We start from the raw sequence: 19,068 nt of genomic DNA on the forward strand, positions 1-19,068 counted from the left end.
GAATAAAGAATCAGTACAATAAATAACGATGAACCACATTTAAATGAACAGGATTGCATGTAGAATCAGTGACTCATAGCATTGATTATCAATTCAATTTGTTGTTTACATTTATTTCAAAAGATGTATGCACCATACAGCAGTTGAGAGTTTGAGAAGCACCAGGTAGGTTGTGAAGCAAGTTAATATGTATTGCTAATGAGGCAGGATCTTATCAAATGATTAATATAAAAATATAGGCCTTTGTAATGCTTGATCTACAGCTTTTGGCTTTTTATGCATTTATTGTATATTTATGTGTATATTTATTTAACATTTATTGAAAAACAAATAGATTTAATCATTTTCAAAAATCACATTTTTTTTATAACAAAATATTCTGCTTAAATCCATATTTATTAGTCTTCAGCCTTTCAGGAACATGTCCACTGCTTCTTAGACATCAGTATTATAGGTATAACCATGCATATTGCCCCAACTACATTGAACATAGGCCTTCCCTTTTTATATTTCTTGGCATTGTCTGTTTTTAGATTTGAAATCATACATATATACATATATATGCACTTTCCAACTTTGTACAGCAGCTGTTGCAGATCAATCTCCCTTGGGATGAATAAAGCTCCATCTCGTCTCATCTTATAATTTGATTAAGAACAGGAACAGGAAACTACACTTTCTCCTATTGTTTTTTTCACATATATTCCCTTTGTGTATCCTATCATTAGTTAAATATAACAGACAGTGTTTATACAATTGCCATCATGCAAACATGTCAACAAGTAAATAAACACTGCTCATAAAATGTCACAAAACATAACAGTTATCATCAAAGTTAGTAATATGATTTCTCGGTCTCACAACTCAACTCTGATCATAAAATCCAGTTGTAAAGCAGTAAACCAGTTCATGTAACAAATGTAAACCTACAATAAAAAACAATTGGCATCAGCTTTAAAGTTGGGATGATGAACTCGTTAGCAAACAGTTCTTTATTTCCACATCCCGGAAACAGCAACTTGATCATTCATTTGGAGCGGCGTCTGTCTGCCTGATGAATGGATGAATTCATCAATGTGATTATGCACTCCATTATTCTACATTTCCCATCTGAGATCTCAAATCACATATTTTATTCTGGCTTCTGAATATGTAAGAGCGTCCGTGTCTGACATCTTCTCTACATGAAGAACTGAGCCACCAGGTTGGCCAAGCCCAGCAGGATGAGGAAGCTGTGGAAGAGCGCTGAGGGCCAGCGGAGCGCGCCCTGCCTCCTCAGGGAGATCATGTGCACCAAGGCAGGGAAGATGAACACTAACGCCAAGCCACATGTTGCTCCAGAGAACCTGCACAGGGAGACAGTTGGAATCAGTACAGAGCATTTAGTTAAGTTTCACAACAGTCTCCTTGTGCGTTAAACTGATGACTTTGCATCCAAATGACAATTTAAAAAAGAGAATGTTATTTCAAAAGAGACCGCAGCTAATCATGTGTTGCTGTGTATTGGACAGATGTGAACAGCTGTCATCGCATCTACAGCCCAAGACAATGTCAGCAAGAAAATGACCTGTCAATCACAGTAAGCCAGCCCTAAATCATACCCTTCTTTATAGTCTATTTGACTCTAAATGAAGCATCATTTACTAAAGGAACATTATTTTGTATTGAATCTATGGATTGAGACCATAAACTCTTTACAATGTTTACTGAGGTAATAAATCAAGTAAGAAGTAGGGTCATTTTCTCAGACATCCATATTAGGCAAAGGAGTCGCCCCCTGATGGCCAGTAGAGAGAAAGCAGGTTAAAGGCACTTCCTTATTGGCTTCACTTTTCAGGCCTGTCGCCTTTTACCGCCCGATCCTACATCATCCACCAATTCACAGCATGTGAAGCCATAACTGTATCCAGTTATGAATAGCTCATGAAGGACCTCTTGTGGTTTCAATGATGCACACTTTTCTCTAAAAACCTTTCATACCACCATCAACCACCTGCTTACACCTCACTCACTCACTACTCTAAACCGGCCCCTGGTCAGTCGGGGCCCCTAGTTCTGACACAGCTGATTGCAGGCCTGACCCCCAGAGTGTTTGGCTATCAGCTAACACACCTGTACACATACTGCTGTATCTGACCGCCACTCAGCCGACAGCTTGGTGAGTTTAATTTACTTATTGGCTCTGAGACAATTGATTGCATACATTAGCGTGAAAGTGTGTTTGATGGCACTTAATTAAACACAATATGACTCAAACACCTATGGCGCCGTCCCTGTTCTGGCTCTGAACGGGGACAGCGCCATACGTTCTTTAAAGTCTGATTTAAAAAGACGTGCAGACTATGGCTATAACTTATCTATGAAATCAGCTCTTACGTTGACAAATTGATCATAGAATAATATGCTAATAAAAACTATCACAGTGACAAGCAGCGACTCATATTTACATGTTAAGGCTAAGGAAACATACGTTATTTGAGTTTTGACCACTTAAATAGTAACAGGTCTTCGCTTCAATGTGACATAACTGCTATTCAAAATACTCTCGTTCTTAAACTTTAATTGAATGTTAGTATGATCCTAAACATACCCTTTCAGAAGGCAATGTGGAGCTATGATAGTGACTAGTGGTTCATTCTCATCTAAAGAAAATAGGGAGAATGTGGAAATAATGTTCCAGCACAGTGCACGGCATTTCACTCTCATTTCCCATGGGTTGTCCATGACTGGAAGATTGGTCTACTGTTTCCAGTGTTGGAACTGTTATTATTTTCCATGATGTTTTTGGTTAACTGCTAACTGAACAACCAGTAGACACAATGCCAAGTCATCAATACAGCAGTGGTTGTTTCAGACTGCTGGGGGAGATCTACATTTTTTAAATTATAAATGTTGATGTGCAACAGATGATGTGCATTATAAGTAAAAGCATGGTATTGTATTAAGAAGAGTCAGTTTCACTACTAATTAGGTCTTTGAGAGGATCTACCTTCCCTATTTGTATGTCGTGCTCAACCTAAATTCATAAAGTTTTAACGGTGAATAAGCAAATGTAAAAAAAAAAAAAAAAGTTTTTAAAGTACCACACACTTAAGCAATAAGGTACGAGAGGCAGTACCGTGTCGTGCAATAATGTACTGTTCAAGGGAGTTGTTAGTTACATTATTGTAGACACAGTACTGCCTCGAGTACCTTATTGCTTTTATAATACGGGTACCTGAGACTTTATAAATAGTAATAGTAAGCTCCCTTTCAGCACAAAATAGTTGCAGCCACCAAACCTTGTGTATCGCATTTCAGCAACAGAGAAAATAGTCCCGTACGTGTATGTCGGTTGCTATGCAACCGTCATACACGTACGGGACGCACATACGGGACTATAAAACTGACTGCAGTTTTGACTGTCGGTTGGAAGAAGAGTTGGAAGAAGAGGTTGGAAGAAGAGCTGAGGATGACACGCAGCCACCGATGTAAAGAAGTGCTCTCGCTGCTTCTGTCCGTCTTTTCTCCGTCATTTTTCTCCTCCATGATGTTTAGAGAACTTGCCTCGCGTCGGGAAATGACCGACGTAATTATCTCTCACTGGAAATTATCACGATTTTGTGGTCAAACCCTTTTTTCCTCTTTTTTCATTTTAGGGAGGAAGTGACGTGTGTGTTGTCGTTCGTTATGCTAGTGTGGGGGATGCTAAGTGAGCTTGTTAGCTGTTACGTTTGAGCTAACGTTACTGTTAGCGAAGAGCCCCTGTTGCAAGTTAAGGAAACCAACGTCTGCGAGTCGTTACTGCGGACGTTACAATATCAAAGTTTACACCAACATGTTGGTAACTGTCAAACTTGAAATGACAACTAACTGTCGCGCAATTTAAATTTACCTGTTACTTTAAGTGTGCACTGATATGGAACGCTCTAAATGTAAACAGGCTGTACAGTACTTAATGGCTGAATAAACTACACCTCGTGACTCACTCTCAACCAATCAGAATGCTTGATTTGATCTACCCGTATTATAAACATCGTTAAGACCAATCTCAAAACCCAATCTGAGTTTTGTCTTGTCTGAGAAAATTAAAATCACCCTGAATAACTCATCACGATGACATCATCATTGAATGGTAAACAGATGCACCTTTCTAATGTTCTAACCACTCAAAGCATTGTGCGGTTTTATGTCATCATTCACACACACATGCATACGCTGACATTAGAGGCTACCATACAAGGTAACACCTGCCCACCAGGTCCTGATGACTCACACTGACGGCAGCAGTTCAGTGTCTTGCCAAAGGATACTTTGACTGGAGGAGACATTGATTCAGTAAATGTCTTTGCCATTAGTTGCCTTGCATGGTTGTATAACTTAATGATGCTCGCCAACTTGAGTTGTTGCTGTGTATGCGTCATGTGTGATGTTAGTCCCACTAAGCTAGTGAAAACAGTTTCATAATGTGTTGTCAGGTCTGAGGAAGAATCATGCCTTTAACTATAGGTATAAAGAAAAAAATATATACATGGCTGTTAATTTAATCAAGTTCTTATCAATATATTTCATCATTAAATATTCATTTATTGTGTTTATTTGTTTGTCTATTTTATCCACATTATCATGACCCATTCTCTATGTCTGTAGAAGCAAAAGGCTGAAATGCTGCAGGACTTTTGAAAAGTCTGAGTTTTAAAGTCATGCTCAGTTAGATCTGACGACATCCATCTACACGCACAAGTATTGTCACTAGTGCCAAACATTTTGGCTGAACAATTTCAGTAATCCTCATTGTTCATGATCAACATAAACACCAGTTTATTTAAGAACATAAAACAATCTCTTGGACTAATTATATGTGATTATTGAATTATTAGCTATCATAGAGTAGATGTAAAATAGGGAAACAAGTTCAAACATACCTGATGATGGATCCAATATTGGGATAAAACTTGGCCATCAGGACACCAGCTCCAACAATTAAGACATTCAGTGCCAGAACGTGGAAGAAACTAAAGAGAGACAACGTGAAAAGCTTTGATATGTTGAAAGAGTTGAGACTTACTGCACAAGACTGAAAAAACTGTGAGCAAGTTGTGTGTAATTCCAACAAACTGCAGGTTTATGAAAGACAAATTTCATATATTTAGGCTTTTGTTCCATTTTGTTATTTTCATCCAGCAATTGATATTTGAGATATTTTACAACCCTTTAAGATAAAGGCAGTGTTATCATAAGCAGTCTGCTCCCACAGGAATAACAATAACTTTAAATGATAATGTCCTTCAATGCTACCTGGGATAATGGTTGCCAAAGAGCTGGCCCATGACCTGGACCCGAACTAAGTACCCCAGCAGGGGGTAGACGGTGATCATCTGGAACAGCAGGAAGCTCCGAGCCACAAACACCATCACGTCACTGGTGGGGAAATTATCCAAGAAGTTCTGTAGGAGAGAAGAAAGCAGTGGAGAGTTTGCAAAGTGGGTTTTGTTTGACAAATTAGTACGGAAGCTACAGTCCGGTAGTTTTTTTAACAGTTTGTAACTGTTCTTCAATTCAGATTTGTGCTAAATTGCTAAGTGGTTGGTGCTTTGAAAACTCACTTGTTCAAAACGGCCGAATGCTCGAACATTGCCTGCATCTTTCTCGAAAACCGCTCATACAACGTTGCTTAAGATTTTGTAACAAAAAAAAAAAAAAGTCATGCTCATATTGCTATTGCTATATGCTTTTGCCGGATTTTTTTTCTGGAAAAACTCAGTTTTCCTTAATTTTCTAGGCATGTATGCAGGAGGACAGCAGAGTTACAAAGATTTATTTTTTAAAACATTTTGAAGGACTCGTAGGTCAGAGAGCGGCGCGCTGGGGAGACCAACGGACGGACAGACAGAGATTCCATTTGACTTTGACTTTTGGACAAAAGAAGCATTTATTTCACATTTCCTGAAAATCTGAACGCATCCTGAGAACTTCTTAAGTTCAACCATTTGGATTTTAAATGTTTCAAAACACTTACGTGCTTCTTACTCTGAAAATGTTGTGTATTGTCAATATTTGTATTTTTTAACAAAGCTACGTTATCATAATTGAACAGTTATCTTGTTATATGTAAATGTGGCACTATTGGATCCCGATCTGCACCAAACATTAAAACACTTGTTCCTGGCCAGAGACAAGTTATAGTTCAAATTGATATAGCAAAAACCATAATCATAAAAAAAACCTGAACAGAAACGAAAAAGAGTAAATTTCACCGGCTCAATGCAGTCTTTGAAGAGAGGCGGTGAGGGGAAGGCAGCAAAGATCAACACTCCCACGTACAGATAGGTCAGCCCCACCAGAAGATAGGCCACGGACAGGTCCCGCACCTGAAACACCAAAACACATCCACCTCAGGCTCTGCATCACTTCACTTACTTTGTTTTCTTCGGTCAATAAAACATGTGACTAAATGTGGTTGATATTTTACTGAGGACTCTTTCTTTCCCATTTCTAGATGGACGTTACGAGGACTTGCATAATTCAATCAAAAATAACAAGCAACAACTAGTGCGACTGAACGGCGTTATCCAAACAGAGACCAGATGAGACCGCTATAATGCATGTGTTCAGGAAGCTGAGCCGACGCCTGGGTAGACAAGGCTCACATTGTTTTCTTGGTGCTTGTTGCTCTTCATTAATGTGATGATGCAGTTGTGAATGAAGAAGGCCAGAGTCAGGACGCCAGTGAACTGAGGGAAGAGCAGTCGGAACTCTGAAAGACAGAAATTATACATTTGCTACTGTACAGAAACAGAACTTTCAGTTCATGAGAGCCATTGCAGAAGTTTATATGTATATTTTGGCCCTAAAGTGGCACCAGAGGAAAGATCATGGAGTGCCCAAAATGGAAAAGCTTCATCCTCTGGGGATTACTGTCAATCTACTGATTTATTATGAAAGTCTTTCAGGGAGCAAGATGGTGAGCTATGGAGAAGGTAAGGATGTTGTTTACTTTTATGCAACCATTAAGAAAACTGATAATATCAATGCATGGCAATCTGGGTCAGTAATAGTTAAGGTGTCTGTTTGGAGGAGATGGGTATCAACCAAAGGAGCAATATCACCATCCTTGGAATGCTGCCAGACTAAAACACACCATCCAACAATTACATCAACGGATATAGTAATAAACTCTCCAATGTAAATACTGACCAGCCAAATATAATAACCCAATGTATATTGCGATTAGGGCTGGGTTTAGACAAAGAAAAAACTATCTTCATTTAAATGAAGATGAATGAAAAATCCAATACTGCTATAAGGCAGCTCTGCTCATGAATCAGCAACATCGTCTACAATGATGAAGATATTCAAAAAGGGATAAATCCCACAGTGTTACCCTTTACAATCCTGACTTAAAGCGGGAATTGCCATCCTCATATATAATTAGACTACAGTTAGGTCGAGTATGTATGTGAGGTGCTGTCGAAAGACACAAAGAAGCATTTCAATCTGCAGGAGACTTACCTGGAACATAGAATTGGCTCGTGTCAAACCAGTGGAACTCTAGGTGGAAGCCGAGGTGGGCAGTCTTGATAGTGACCAGCACAATGAGGTAGACCACTGATATAGTGCCTGGAGAAGATGGAATGATGCAACAATGGATGAATGAATTGTGCAGCGCAAAGCATAATCAGAAGGAAATAAATAAATAAACTCATTGAAACTACATTCAGTCCAGGTTTGAAGTCTTTTCAGGTGCACCACACTCCTACCTATGGCAGCTGGATTCTCACAATAAAATCAGCAGGGACACTGTCACACCAAAATGCATCTTGCATGCAAAATGCTTCAAATAATGTTTAAGCCGGACCAATCCGCGAATCAGGAGCAATTAGGAGCTACTGGCGGCTACAGGAGTGGCTAAGAGTGTGAGACAAGAGACAAGAGGCGACTGGCAGGAATAATGGCGGCTCCTGAAGAGGTCAGCGTAGACGCTGCCAAAGAATCACTTGTATAGGATATTGGTCTACGGAAGTACAAAGAACGACACTGAAGGCTTTTTTACACAGAGAATATGTTATCTCTCTTCTCCCGTCTACATCCCATCATCTGCTAATTAGAAAAGGGCAGGCACTTAAAAAATAAACTTCTCAAATGGTTCTGTGTAACAAACTGGCGGGTCAGGTTACGGTCCCGGTCAGTGTAGCCAGTCACAACATGAGAAATATAAGATTATTCACAGATCAGGGTTGTATGTTTCTAAAGCTTTATTGAAACAGAGTATTACAGCAACGTGCAGTAACTGTTTCGGTGCAGGGGAACTGATTGATAATTAACATCAACGTTCACAGAATAACATCATTAAAAAAAATAAAAAATCTCAAAACTTGCAAAAAAGGACAAATCATAGATTTTATTCTGAGCTAAGAATGAATCCAATATGTGATATATAAACGTGAGGAATATTGATGTTCAAAGAAAAATAGAAAAAAAACAAAAACTACTGGAATTTTGCCGTAAATGTCCGCAAATTAATGTGCTTTGATTTAGACTGTTTTCAGAATGTATGAGGACATGAAACCGTGGCAGACAGCTCCTCCGGTTCATGAAAATCTGTGAGCGAGCAGGTTAGGCTCAGAGCGCACGTTACTATGGTAACTGACCCAGAGTTGAAGTGATCTCTGTTTCTGAAATTGAAAACTCAAGAGTCTCCCTCAACAACACTGCTACACACTGATCATCATTGACCTTCATATCTTACCCAAGAACGTGAACCTGGCGAAGAAAGAGGCCGAGCGGAAACAGAGCAGCGGCAGCAGCAGGATGATGAGGTAGAGGGGGATGGTGTTGGTTTTGCTCCACCAGTGTTCAAAAGAGACAGAGGTTTCATTTCCACTGGTACCAAGGTCAAATGTGCTGGTGGTGTAGTTCCCTCCAGGGTCAGTGTTTGGAAATGGACAGATGACTGGTGGAAAAAAGAAACATCCACACAATCATTTTACTAACTCATTTTACTGAGTAAAGGCCCCTCTGCACTGATTCAAGGCCGTCTCCAACCAAAGCTGACAGTTGTGAGAGGAAACCCAAAGTACACCAAAGTCAGAGCTAAAAGTTGGATATAATAAGCGACTTACCTCTATCTGAGCCGTTGGTTCCAAACACTGAATCTGACATGTTGACATTGTGAGCGTAGTCTGTAGACAGAAGGAAACCATCAGATCAAAGCAAAAGCTCTTGCACATTTTAGTGGAACAAACCATTATCTATGAGCAGGTCCTCTAAAGCTACACCAATATCACGATACACTTTCATTAGGCAGTTATCATAACGTGCACATGTGTTTATCGATGGCATTGGAAAAACTGGCATAAGTTAGTGTGTGCTAGTTAAAAAAGGTAGCACTCGGGCACCTACAGTTTATGTTAACTGTTAATATTCAAAAAATATATTTTGAAAGCTCACAGATGTTATTTTTCCTTTAGTAGTTCATTTAAAATGCTAGTCCTGCTAACATGTAAAATACATCTGACATGATATACAGTAATATATTGTTCTCAGTCCTTGAGGTAATGATGATAGTGTAATATCTTAATATTTTTTTCCGATGGTTATATCGTTATAACCAAAAATCGTTATAACCGTTATTATCGTTATAACCAAAAATAGAAGTTACAAGTCAAAAGTAGTCTTGACTTAAATCTTAATACTGATGCCTATACATCATATTTACAGAACAGATAAATAGTAAATGGACTGTACTTGTGTAGCGCTTTTCTAGCCTTCAGACCACTCAAAGCTCTTCAACACTACTGCCATTATTCACCCATTCAAACACTGATGGGAGGAGCTTCCATGCAAGGTGTCACCTGCACATCAGGACTATCTAACATTCATACACCACAGGAATCATTTACAGTTAAGTGTCTCGCCAAGAACACATTAACATGGACTACGGAGCTGGGGATTGAACCGTCAAAACTCAATTACTGAGCCACAGTCGCCTCTCGGATAAATAACCTATGATGTAGTGAATCTGACTGCATGAACTAGCTACTAATACTTAATGCTCTGGTATGTCAGCGCAATACAGAATCACACTCTCAAGTGTTGTGGAGAACATATACACTGTAATCATGGCTTAATGTTACCAAAGAGCCATATTTTATTAACTAAACCGTTGAAGCCATAATGTGCTATGTAACATGTATGTATGAGAGAGAAATGGTGAGGAAAAAGTTATACTTCTTTGCTTTGTGACTTACTGTAGATAAACTGTCCGCTGTTGTAGAGAAAATTGGACATGAGGACCCAGTAAACCACCATGGCTCCGATAAGCGACACCATCGAGAAGAACAAGCTGGACCACTGGCCGAACTTTCCAAAGTAGTACCTGCAGACATCAGGGAACTCCCAGTCGGATGCGTCCACGTAGGCTGGAGAGAACACAGGGAATGAAGAGATGAATGTGGGATTCTTTCCGTCATGTCACCGTCAATATCTTTGGTAAAGCAGTAGAAGTTGATGTTCTTAATGGTCGTGACTTTACAGCAAAATGGCCTAGAATGAGTCCCTTATATCTACATAGAAAGCGGGTCTCCTTCATGGAGTCCACCATGTTGCACCGCCATGTTTCGACAGTGGCCCACAGCGGACAAACCAAAACACTGGTCCGATCCCAGCGTCCCCCCTAAAGCTTTTTTTTTTTTTTTTTTTTTTTAAAGGCTGTAACTTTCACATGGCCCCTTCAATTTGAATCAGTAAATCTTAAAGGAGGCACTTACCTTTCCTGAAAAACAGTGGCAACAATGTGCTAAATACTGTCTCATGATGTAAACAGCGTTTACACGAGACACTCACTGGCAGGCTCTGTCTCACGCAGTCACATTGCCTGAACACATCTCATTGATATAGATACTGTATGTAGGCTACCTCCACAAGCAGCACAAAAAAAATGATGTATATTATAAATATAATAAAGCGCCCAGGACTTAATGAGGGCTAATAATACAGTAGCTGTTACTTTCAGCTGGTCCGCCATGACCGGTGACCATGTCTTATTTTACAATTGTGATTGCAAAAAGAGTGCAAAAAATCTTGGTGGCAATAGGGGTCGCTCCTTTAAGTGGCTTTAATGAACGGTTACTTGTTTTGCTGGTAATCAACAATAAGGAACATGAAGTCTGTTTATGTTGCCTAGATCTCCCCCTCTGTGGGCAGAGGAGATAGACAGCACCCTGGAGAGCTCCCAATTGTAGATGCGCCGAACCACAGGATCAGCACCTTGGATAGCGCCGATTAAAAACAAAACACTGACCCTTGCATCACGACCCCCTCGTGCTCCAGAGTTATGTTCTCTCTTTGAAGAATCAAAACAAGAGTTCATGGATGCAACTTCCAAGTAAATCAACTCTGCTGTATCTGCATCGCCACGGCTAATGTCGCTAACAATAAACACTCAAATGAAGGAGGTTTGACCCGACGCTCGCAAACAACTCCAGTACAGCTTCATTTCAAGTGGGCTGACCCTAAGGAAGACCAGCTATTCTCCTGACAAGAGTTTTCTCAACTTTTTTTTTATAAATTAGATTTTAATATTTCTTTAACCATTAAACTGCTTAATTAATTAGTCAAATTTCCTGTTAAAGGTTGGCAGTTAAACTATTATCAATAATTACTAACGTCCCTAAATCACAAAAAAAAATGTCCGGAGCCTTGCTGTTAATTACAGTTCTTAGAAAGAAAATCGGCATCAGCAAAAATTTGAATTGACAGACCAGACTTTACTTTTTTTATACAAATAAAATAATTCGGAATTGGCCAAGAATATTGCACTCCATGCATCTCCAGTAATCCCAGTACAGTTTACATTTCTAGAAATAAAGATGAGTATTTCTAGGAACACACTAAATAATAAAAAGGGAGATTGCTGTACTACAATCCACAAAATAACTGTTAATTATATGAAATTATTCAAAACAGTTGCATCAGAACCATATAGTAATTGTATTTCAGATTTAAAGGATAACACCCATTCATTACTTGTTTAAAATTGTCGGGTTTTGTTGGACTTACGTATTCCCTTGGGTGATTTGAGGACGATGTAACAACAGTAGAGCATCAGCAGGCCGGTGAAGATGAGGATGATGATCCCCAGAGTGAAACCAGCCTATAGGACAAAGACACCACCGACGGTTCATATTTTAGCATTTGTCCTGGAAGGCAAATTTAACGAGCCAACATACTGTGACTCAGCAATTCAAGAATAACAAACGTTTCATTTAAGTGGCTTCGAACGAGCCAAGCACTTGAATCACCTGCTTTATACCCCAAGGTATGCTGAGGATAGATGTGCCCATCATTGTGTTCCATATAGCAAATCTGTGAGGAGAGAAAAGCAAAGTAGTAATTCCAGCAGTTAAAGACATTCATTTAGCACAGGTTGGTTTCCTGGCCGGGTACACTGTGGACTGTTTAGCTGACAGGGCTTACATGGTGATGATACTGGGGTTTTTAGAGGAGTGGTCGCTGCCTGTCACCTTGAAAGCGGTCCCCAGTGGGCTGTAGACATAGAGCTCTTCCGGCCCAGGGATCACATGGTTTGGAGGACTCTGAGGAAAGAACGGCCAGATACTAAAAGATAAAGTCCTCACAGTAACATGAGTCTTTTTGAAAGTTAACTGTTGTTAACTGTTGAGCGCTTGTTAACACGATCACCTATCCATCTGACCGCATTCCTGTCAAGGATGAGGGCTCTGATCATTATTTTTCTTTGATGAATGAAAGAGGACAGTTTGTCAGAATAGACAGAAAAGCATGCTGGCTAGCACACTGCAAAATGCAACCAGATATACAGCATTAGACACAATGTGTATGAGGACATGCTAAATATGCTTCTGCCAGACTAAATAGTATGATAGTCTGGGTATTGGAATGGTACACAGTGAGTGCACTGAACATGGACAGTAGGCCTTTTGTCACAGTAGGAAAAGCACAGGTACAAATAATAAAATGTGTACTGAGTTTAGGGCTGGGCGGTATACCGGTTTCAAATTTCCATACGGTATGAATTTTTCATATACAGTCATACGCTCTTCAGCAGGCAGCAGAATATATTGTTCACCGGTCGGAGCTACTTGTCTTAAGTGTCATGGTTATAACTTTAGTCATGGTTATAATCACTAATGTACTAATAAAGACAGTTATCGTCACTGCACTTAAACTAATAAAGACACAGTAATCATCACTGTACTTATACTAATAACATCACTGTCAGTAGATATGTTTCTCTCTGTAGCCTGTTACCTGTTTAACAAACTGCATTGTGTATTTATAAGAGATAAGATAAAATAAGATAATCCTTTATTAGTCCCTCAGTGGGGAAATTACAGGATTACAGCAGAATTGCTCACAAGTGAATAAAAGAATAATAAAATAGAAACAAGTAATATAAATAAATATAAATAAGCAGTAAAACAGTAGAATATTAATATACAGACTGAATTAAAAAGTATATATAAAAAAAGTACTTAAACGTATTGCACGTAATATTGCACCAGGTGAATGCTAAAGTGACCAAGTTCAGTTCAAGTGTTCGATTGTCAAAGTGGTCTACTGGGAGCTCAGTGTGTTGTGCAGCCTGACCGCAGCGGGAAGAAAGGGCTTGCGGTTCCTCTCCCTCAGACACCGGGGATGAATCAGCCGGTGACTGACGGAGCTGTGCAGCGCTGCAGAGCGTCCTGCATGGGGTGGGAGGCGTGGCTTATCATAGACGAGAGCTTCGTCATCATCCTCCTGTCTCCCACCACCTCCACGGTATCCAGAGGACGCCCAGCACGCTGCTGGCTTTGATTAATTTATTCTGTATGTTTTTGAAATTCTGATTGTGAAATCATTAAATAACCCACAGTGTGATTATGGTTTCTCTTGAAGACTGGAATTCATTTATTAGGATCAATGTTTCTGATTAAACTTACACTCAGAAATGATCAGCCTCACGTGACTATATGGAAATGATAAATAATTAGTTTTGTCTCTCCAGCTCTCTGACTTTAATTGTATCCATAATAAAAGCTACTGAGAGAAATAACAGATGAAAAGACAATACATTAAGAAAGTTGTTTGTGTGGTAAAGTTATAGTTACTGTACTTTACTGCTTTACTTTGCCTTTCTTTGAGTGCTTTCCTCTCTATTGTAACTAACCCACACACAAGTTACATCACACACTACACTTGGTGTGTGTAGTGAGGCCTCCATTGTGTGTCTCATTCCTCATTTAAATAACCAGGGTCACATAAATATGCCTGAACATGCTTATGGACCTATGGCTACTATATTTGAACTGTGGAGGAACCTACCAGCAGCCTGTCGGAAGAGGCCGTCAGTCTGCTGTAGTAGTGGACTCTGCTGTTGAGGATGGCAGCCTCAGCAGACACTCTCTCCTGCGGGTCATCTTTTACGATATTCCTGGGCTCAACATGGAAAGGCCTAGAAGAAGCAGAGGAAAAAGCCATGTAATTTCTAGCAGTATTCAAATAAATCTATTTTCTTAAATGTTTAAAGGATATCGTGCTCATTTCCACGTTCGTTCTTGTATTTATTCTAGAACATGTTTACATGCTCTGATGTTCAAAAAACTCTTTGTCTCTCTTTACTTCCTGTCAGCGTATGTTGTTCACATACATATTTATTAAAATATATTGAGACACATTTAGAATGTTATGATTAAAACGGTCTATATTGTATAGTCGTGACATCACAACCATATGGAAATCCTGGCTATTTAGATAAAGTTTCTGAATATGGGCTGCGTGTATTTCTCCAAGGATTGGTCCTTTTGATACTTTCACAGTATTATAACAGCACTTAGAGCTGCTTGATATTAAAAAAAGACAAAGAAAATCTAACTTTTAATTATACTGGACCTGCAAAAATGTCAAACATTCTTCAATGTGAGGATTTGCTCCTCTTCTCCTTCTCATCTCATCCTAAAGCCTTTACACAACGGGAACGTAACAAATAAACAACACAAGAATGTGAAATACTCGTCTGAGGATATTTTGCATCAAAGCCAGTTATACTGGTAGCGGTGCAAATTAACATTTTTATAATAAAAGGGTTGAAATTGATTCGTGCTGCCAGACGACCAACTACTGGGATCCTAAAGACCTTTATCAGCGGTGTGAAAGCTGCCTTGTTCCAAAAGACTATTACGTTTCCACCTAATGTTTGCGTTCTGTGTGAAGGTACTAGTGACAAAAAACATTCAAATAAATGTTAACCAAATGACCCAGATGTGTAAAGATCTTAAACTGAATTAAACAGTATTTTCACTATTTTCTAAAATTTTAGTGGCAGACAATTGATCCAAAAATTAAAAAAGAAATTGAAAATTAAAACAGTTAAATACATCCCAAAATATAAACTGTACAGAACATGAATACAAAGACTATTGGTTTTGAACCTTAAACATGTCTTGACTGAAGGAACTTGAACCCAATAAAGTAAACATACACATGTATGTGACTTACTGGAAGGGAGAGTCTGTAATGCTATATTTCTAGAAAGCTAGTTGGTCAATGTGAAATACCTAACTGGATTACAATTCACACAAACTGATAATACTAGGTAGGTGCCAAAAACACACACTCACACACACACATCTTAGTATTTGCTTGTCAAGCGAATTCCAGGACTAGAAAGCAGCTCGTCTGTTAGATAACAGACATGAGAAACATGATGGTGCGGCCAGCTCCAACACCAGGAATTATAACTAGACAACAGAAATCTACATTTACAAAGTTCATATACATCGTCTACCTCACAATATACGTGCATGTAGACTACAGTAACACAAAGATAAAGTAAAGCTATTGTACCACCATCTGACACAACAAAAGGGCTTGATATTAAATAACATGGAAGATAAAAACAAGAAAAAATAAAAGATTTGTTAAAAACACAATGAGATTCCAAGTTAAAGCTCACTTGGGTATTGTTGTGTCTTCGTCATGATAATAATAAAATAATAATAATAATAATCCAGACACATGTACATAATAATATTTTGTACCCAGAAATGTAATGTAACCTATGCAGATTAACAATATAATGGCAGCAGTTACAAAATCATTTGTACATTTTTCTATAGATGGAGAAAAATTTACAAATGATTTTGATATATATATATATATATATATATATATATATATATATATATATATATATATATATATATATATATATATATATATATCAAAATCATTTGTACATTTTTCTATAGATGGAGAAAAATTTACAAATGATTTTGATATATATATATATATATATATATATATATATATATATATATATATATATATATATATATATATATAAACTATTTTGTAACTGCTGCCTGCCATTATATTGTTAATCTGCATAATTTGTGTGACTCATTTACTTTTGCGTTCAGAAGTCTGCGACAATTGTATCTTACGTTTGCCAAAAGTGGTTGAAGAACCAGGAATAAAACGAGGAACCCACCAATACCGACTCAGCTGGATGGGATATATGTGACAAAAGGCCGATCTGGTATGAGATATCATAAGTTTAATAAATGACAGTTCAGTACATTTATAGCTGGACCGCTGCACTGGATGTTTCTTCATAACTATAAACACACAAACATTAGTTTATTTTGACTCACATGTCTGCCACAAAAAAGAACTAGAGCAATAAGTGAAGATTAAACCGCCGCTGTAAATAGTCCCAAACAAATAACAAAAATGTGTATAATGTTCTTTTTTAAATAAACTATATTTGTAAATACTTAAAAAAAAAAAGAAGAATGTTTTCAGTAGGAACCTATGGGCTTGGAGCTGAGAGCCACAGAACAAGTGGAAGTCTTGAGACACGTTTGGCTCTGTGCAAAGAGCTTTTTGGTAGAATTGACGTTGTAAGGGGTTTCTATATTACAAGGCCAATGTCCAGAAATCATGAATATGATGAAATATAATCCAGTATGTGTGGCTTTTTGTTGTCTGGTATTAACTTAATATGAGTGTGCTAGTAAATGCATAGAACTCCTTAGTGTAATCTCCTGAACAACATGAGTCTGTGTGCAGCTAGATCTCACAGGAGTGAACTAGTTCCCCCGTCATGTGCACACACAGCTGGTAAATACTGCATATTGATTGGTGTAGTGTTTCAGTGTAATCTACCTTTTAGTCTTGAAGTCCAGCGAGTTTGTGGAGCCTCGGTTTGAGTAGCCCTCTGTAGTCTGCTCCGGGCTCAGCAGAGGCCTGAAGTCGTCCTCCATGATGCCTCTGACTTTCAGCTAGAGCCTCTCAACTCTCATCACCTGACTGGGAGCAAACGTGTTGTAAAATGTAATCAGCGACTGTCACAGAGCAACCATAAAACATTATTTGTGCGGTATGAATGTTAACTGCAGTCAAATGTAGTCGACATAAAAGCGCAGAGGATAACAATTAGCTTATTCCACCATGGAATATTATATGGCCCCACGTTTGCTGTGTGGAGATATGATTGAAACAATTTCATTTTGAAATGTGCACCATGAAAAATCAAATGGGGGCCCCACTTTGCCCTGTTGGTAATCCAATTTTAGTGAAAGAGAAAAAGTCTAGTAACCACTCTAGTGGCTGCTTAGAACGGAGTAAAAACACATCTTAAACACTGCTAGTTTTTAGTTTGACTATAGTCATAGTCTATAGGTAGTGTTCCACACACACATTCGAAAAGGTCTTATTCTGGCTGTGTATGCTGATAGTAACGAGTGAGAGGTGTGTGTGTGTGTGTGTGTGTGTGTGTGTGTGTGTGTGTGTGTGTTGCCATGTGTGTGTGTGTGTGTGTTGCCATGTGTGTGTGTGTGTGTGTTGCCATGTGTGGACATGTGTTGCCCTTAATAAAAGCTGTAAAAACACGTTATCAGATTTCTTATTGTGCCATCAAAGAATGACCAAACATATGAAAGTAGCATACATGAATGCATATGAACAGTTCCTCAGCAACAGCCTACTTGTTATTCCACGTTTGGAACAAATTATGTAAAAATTGTCTTAACAAGTGTTATCTTGACTCGAGTCTAGTACGAAACCATTCGTCTGCTCAACTCTGCTGCTGTGTGTGGAAACTAAAGCGGTTTTGGGAGGCTACTTCCACCTGTGAGCCTAGAAACTCCACAAACCGTGTACTCCTGTGGCTGATGGAGAAGACAGACGGGCACACTCGTTTTGGGATTCTTTATGTAGAGGTTTGCTTTTAACTGTGTTGGCATCTTCATTAAAGCCGACCATGATTCAAAATACAGAGTCAGCACTAAGCAGACAGTCACGCTTGTCCTCACACATTGCGTAACCTCAACCTGACGCGGGGACGTCAACCCAGACGTCACGTGACCACACAAATAAACCCCTATCCAAAAAGAGCACGTCACGTGACGTTTGGACGCGCTGAATTATCGGACTCAGCGATAGCATGCTTTAAAGAAACCTACCGGTGTGGTTGTGAAAGAGAAGTTAAACAGGTGGAGGTAGACTTTCTGTTCGCTGACTTCCTGGTTTCAGTACGTGAATGTTAGCCAGCTAATTACAGTACATACACAAAGGGAATTAGCTTAACCGCGCGCGCACGCACGCACACACATACATTAGCATATTAACGTCAGAGCAGAAGTGTATCCGTACCAAAGTCTGCAGTGGAGGCTCCTTCCTATCGTCTTCCGTTCCTCTTTGCTGTGTCAGCGAATGTTACAACCAGCAAGTTGGACTAACGCGGTTAACAACTGAAATATTTAAATACAAAACACACGCAGCGGCGCGTGGTAAAGTGAGCTCCTGTTCCAACAAAAAACATGTCGCAATATAATAAGTAAAGCAACTGTTACTGTCCGCAGGCCGAATGTATGAAGTGGAATGAATCCATTTCCAACTGATGAGGTCCGAGCTGTGCTTGTCCTCTTGTTGTTACCGAGGCGCTGCTTTTCTTCTTCTGCATCTCTTTTGTTTGCAGTTCCTCTTCTGGAGGTTTGCAACTGCATTACCGCCCCCTGCTGGGCTGAACTGGAACAATGAGTCATGCCGTTTCACTGCTGAGATATG

General features: G+C 39.1%; 1 protein-coding gene across 1 annotated transcript; it reads right to left on the reverse strand.

Moving 5' to 3' along the window:
• On the reverse strand, window positions 1-18,713 carry slc38a9 (solute carrier family 38 member 9). The gene is made up of 15 exons (XM_079235690.1): window positions 18,655-18,713; window positions 17,167-17,310; window positions 14,323-14,452; window positions 12,457-12,575; window positions 12,282-12,345; window positions 12,040-12,133; window positions 10,230-10,400; window positions 9,102-9,161; window positions 8,729-8,932; window positions 7,492-7,599; window positions 6,630-6,736; window positions 6,237-6,350; window positions 5,278-5,426; window positions 4,905-4,994; window positions 1-1,346 (listed from the first exon to the last, which is right to left on the reverse strand). The coding sequence occupies exons 2-15, from the start codon at window positions 17,262-17,264 to the stop codon at window positions 1,181-1,183; spliced, it is 1,674 nt and encodes a 557-aa protein (XP_079091816.1). The 5' UTR covers window positions 17,265-17,310; window positions 18,655-18,713; the 3' UTR covers window positions 1-1,180.
• Window positions 18,714-19,068: the final 355 nt, after the last annotated feature.

Source organism: Taurulus bubalis (genome assembly GCF_910589615.1).
Source record: "Taurulus bubalis genome assembly, chromosome: 19".
Classification (NCBI taxonomy): Eukaryota; Metazoa; Chordata; class Actinopteri; order Perciformes; family Cottidae; genus Taurulus; species Taurulus bubalis.

Bases quoted from the DNA above. Each gene is read 5' to 3' on its own strand.
- slc38a9 (XM_079235690.1), bottom strand. From the start codon at position 17,264: ATGGAGGACGACTTCAGGCCTCTGCTGAGCCCGGAGCAGACTACAGAG. The intron at 7,600-8,728 runs GTAAGATATGAA...CATCTTCTCCAG, and splicing joins CGCCAGGTTCACGTTCTTGG to GCACTATATCAGTGGTCTAC. The intron at 5,427-6,236 runs GTGAAATTTACT...TCTCTCCTACAG, and splicing joins TCAAAGACTGCATTGAGCCG to AACTTCTTGGATAATTTCCC.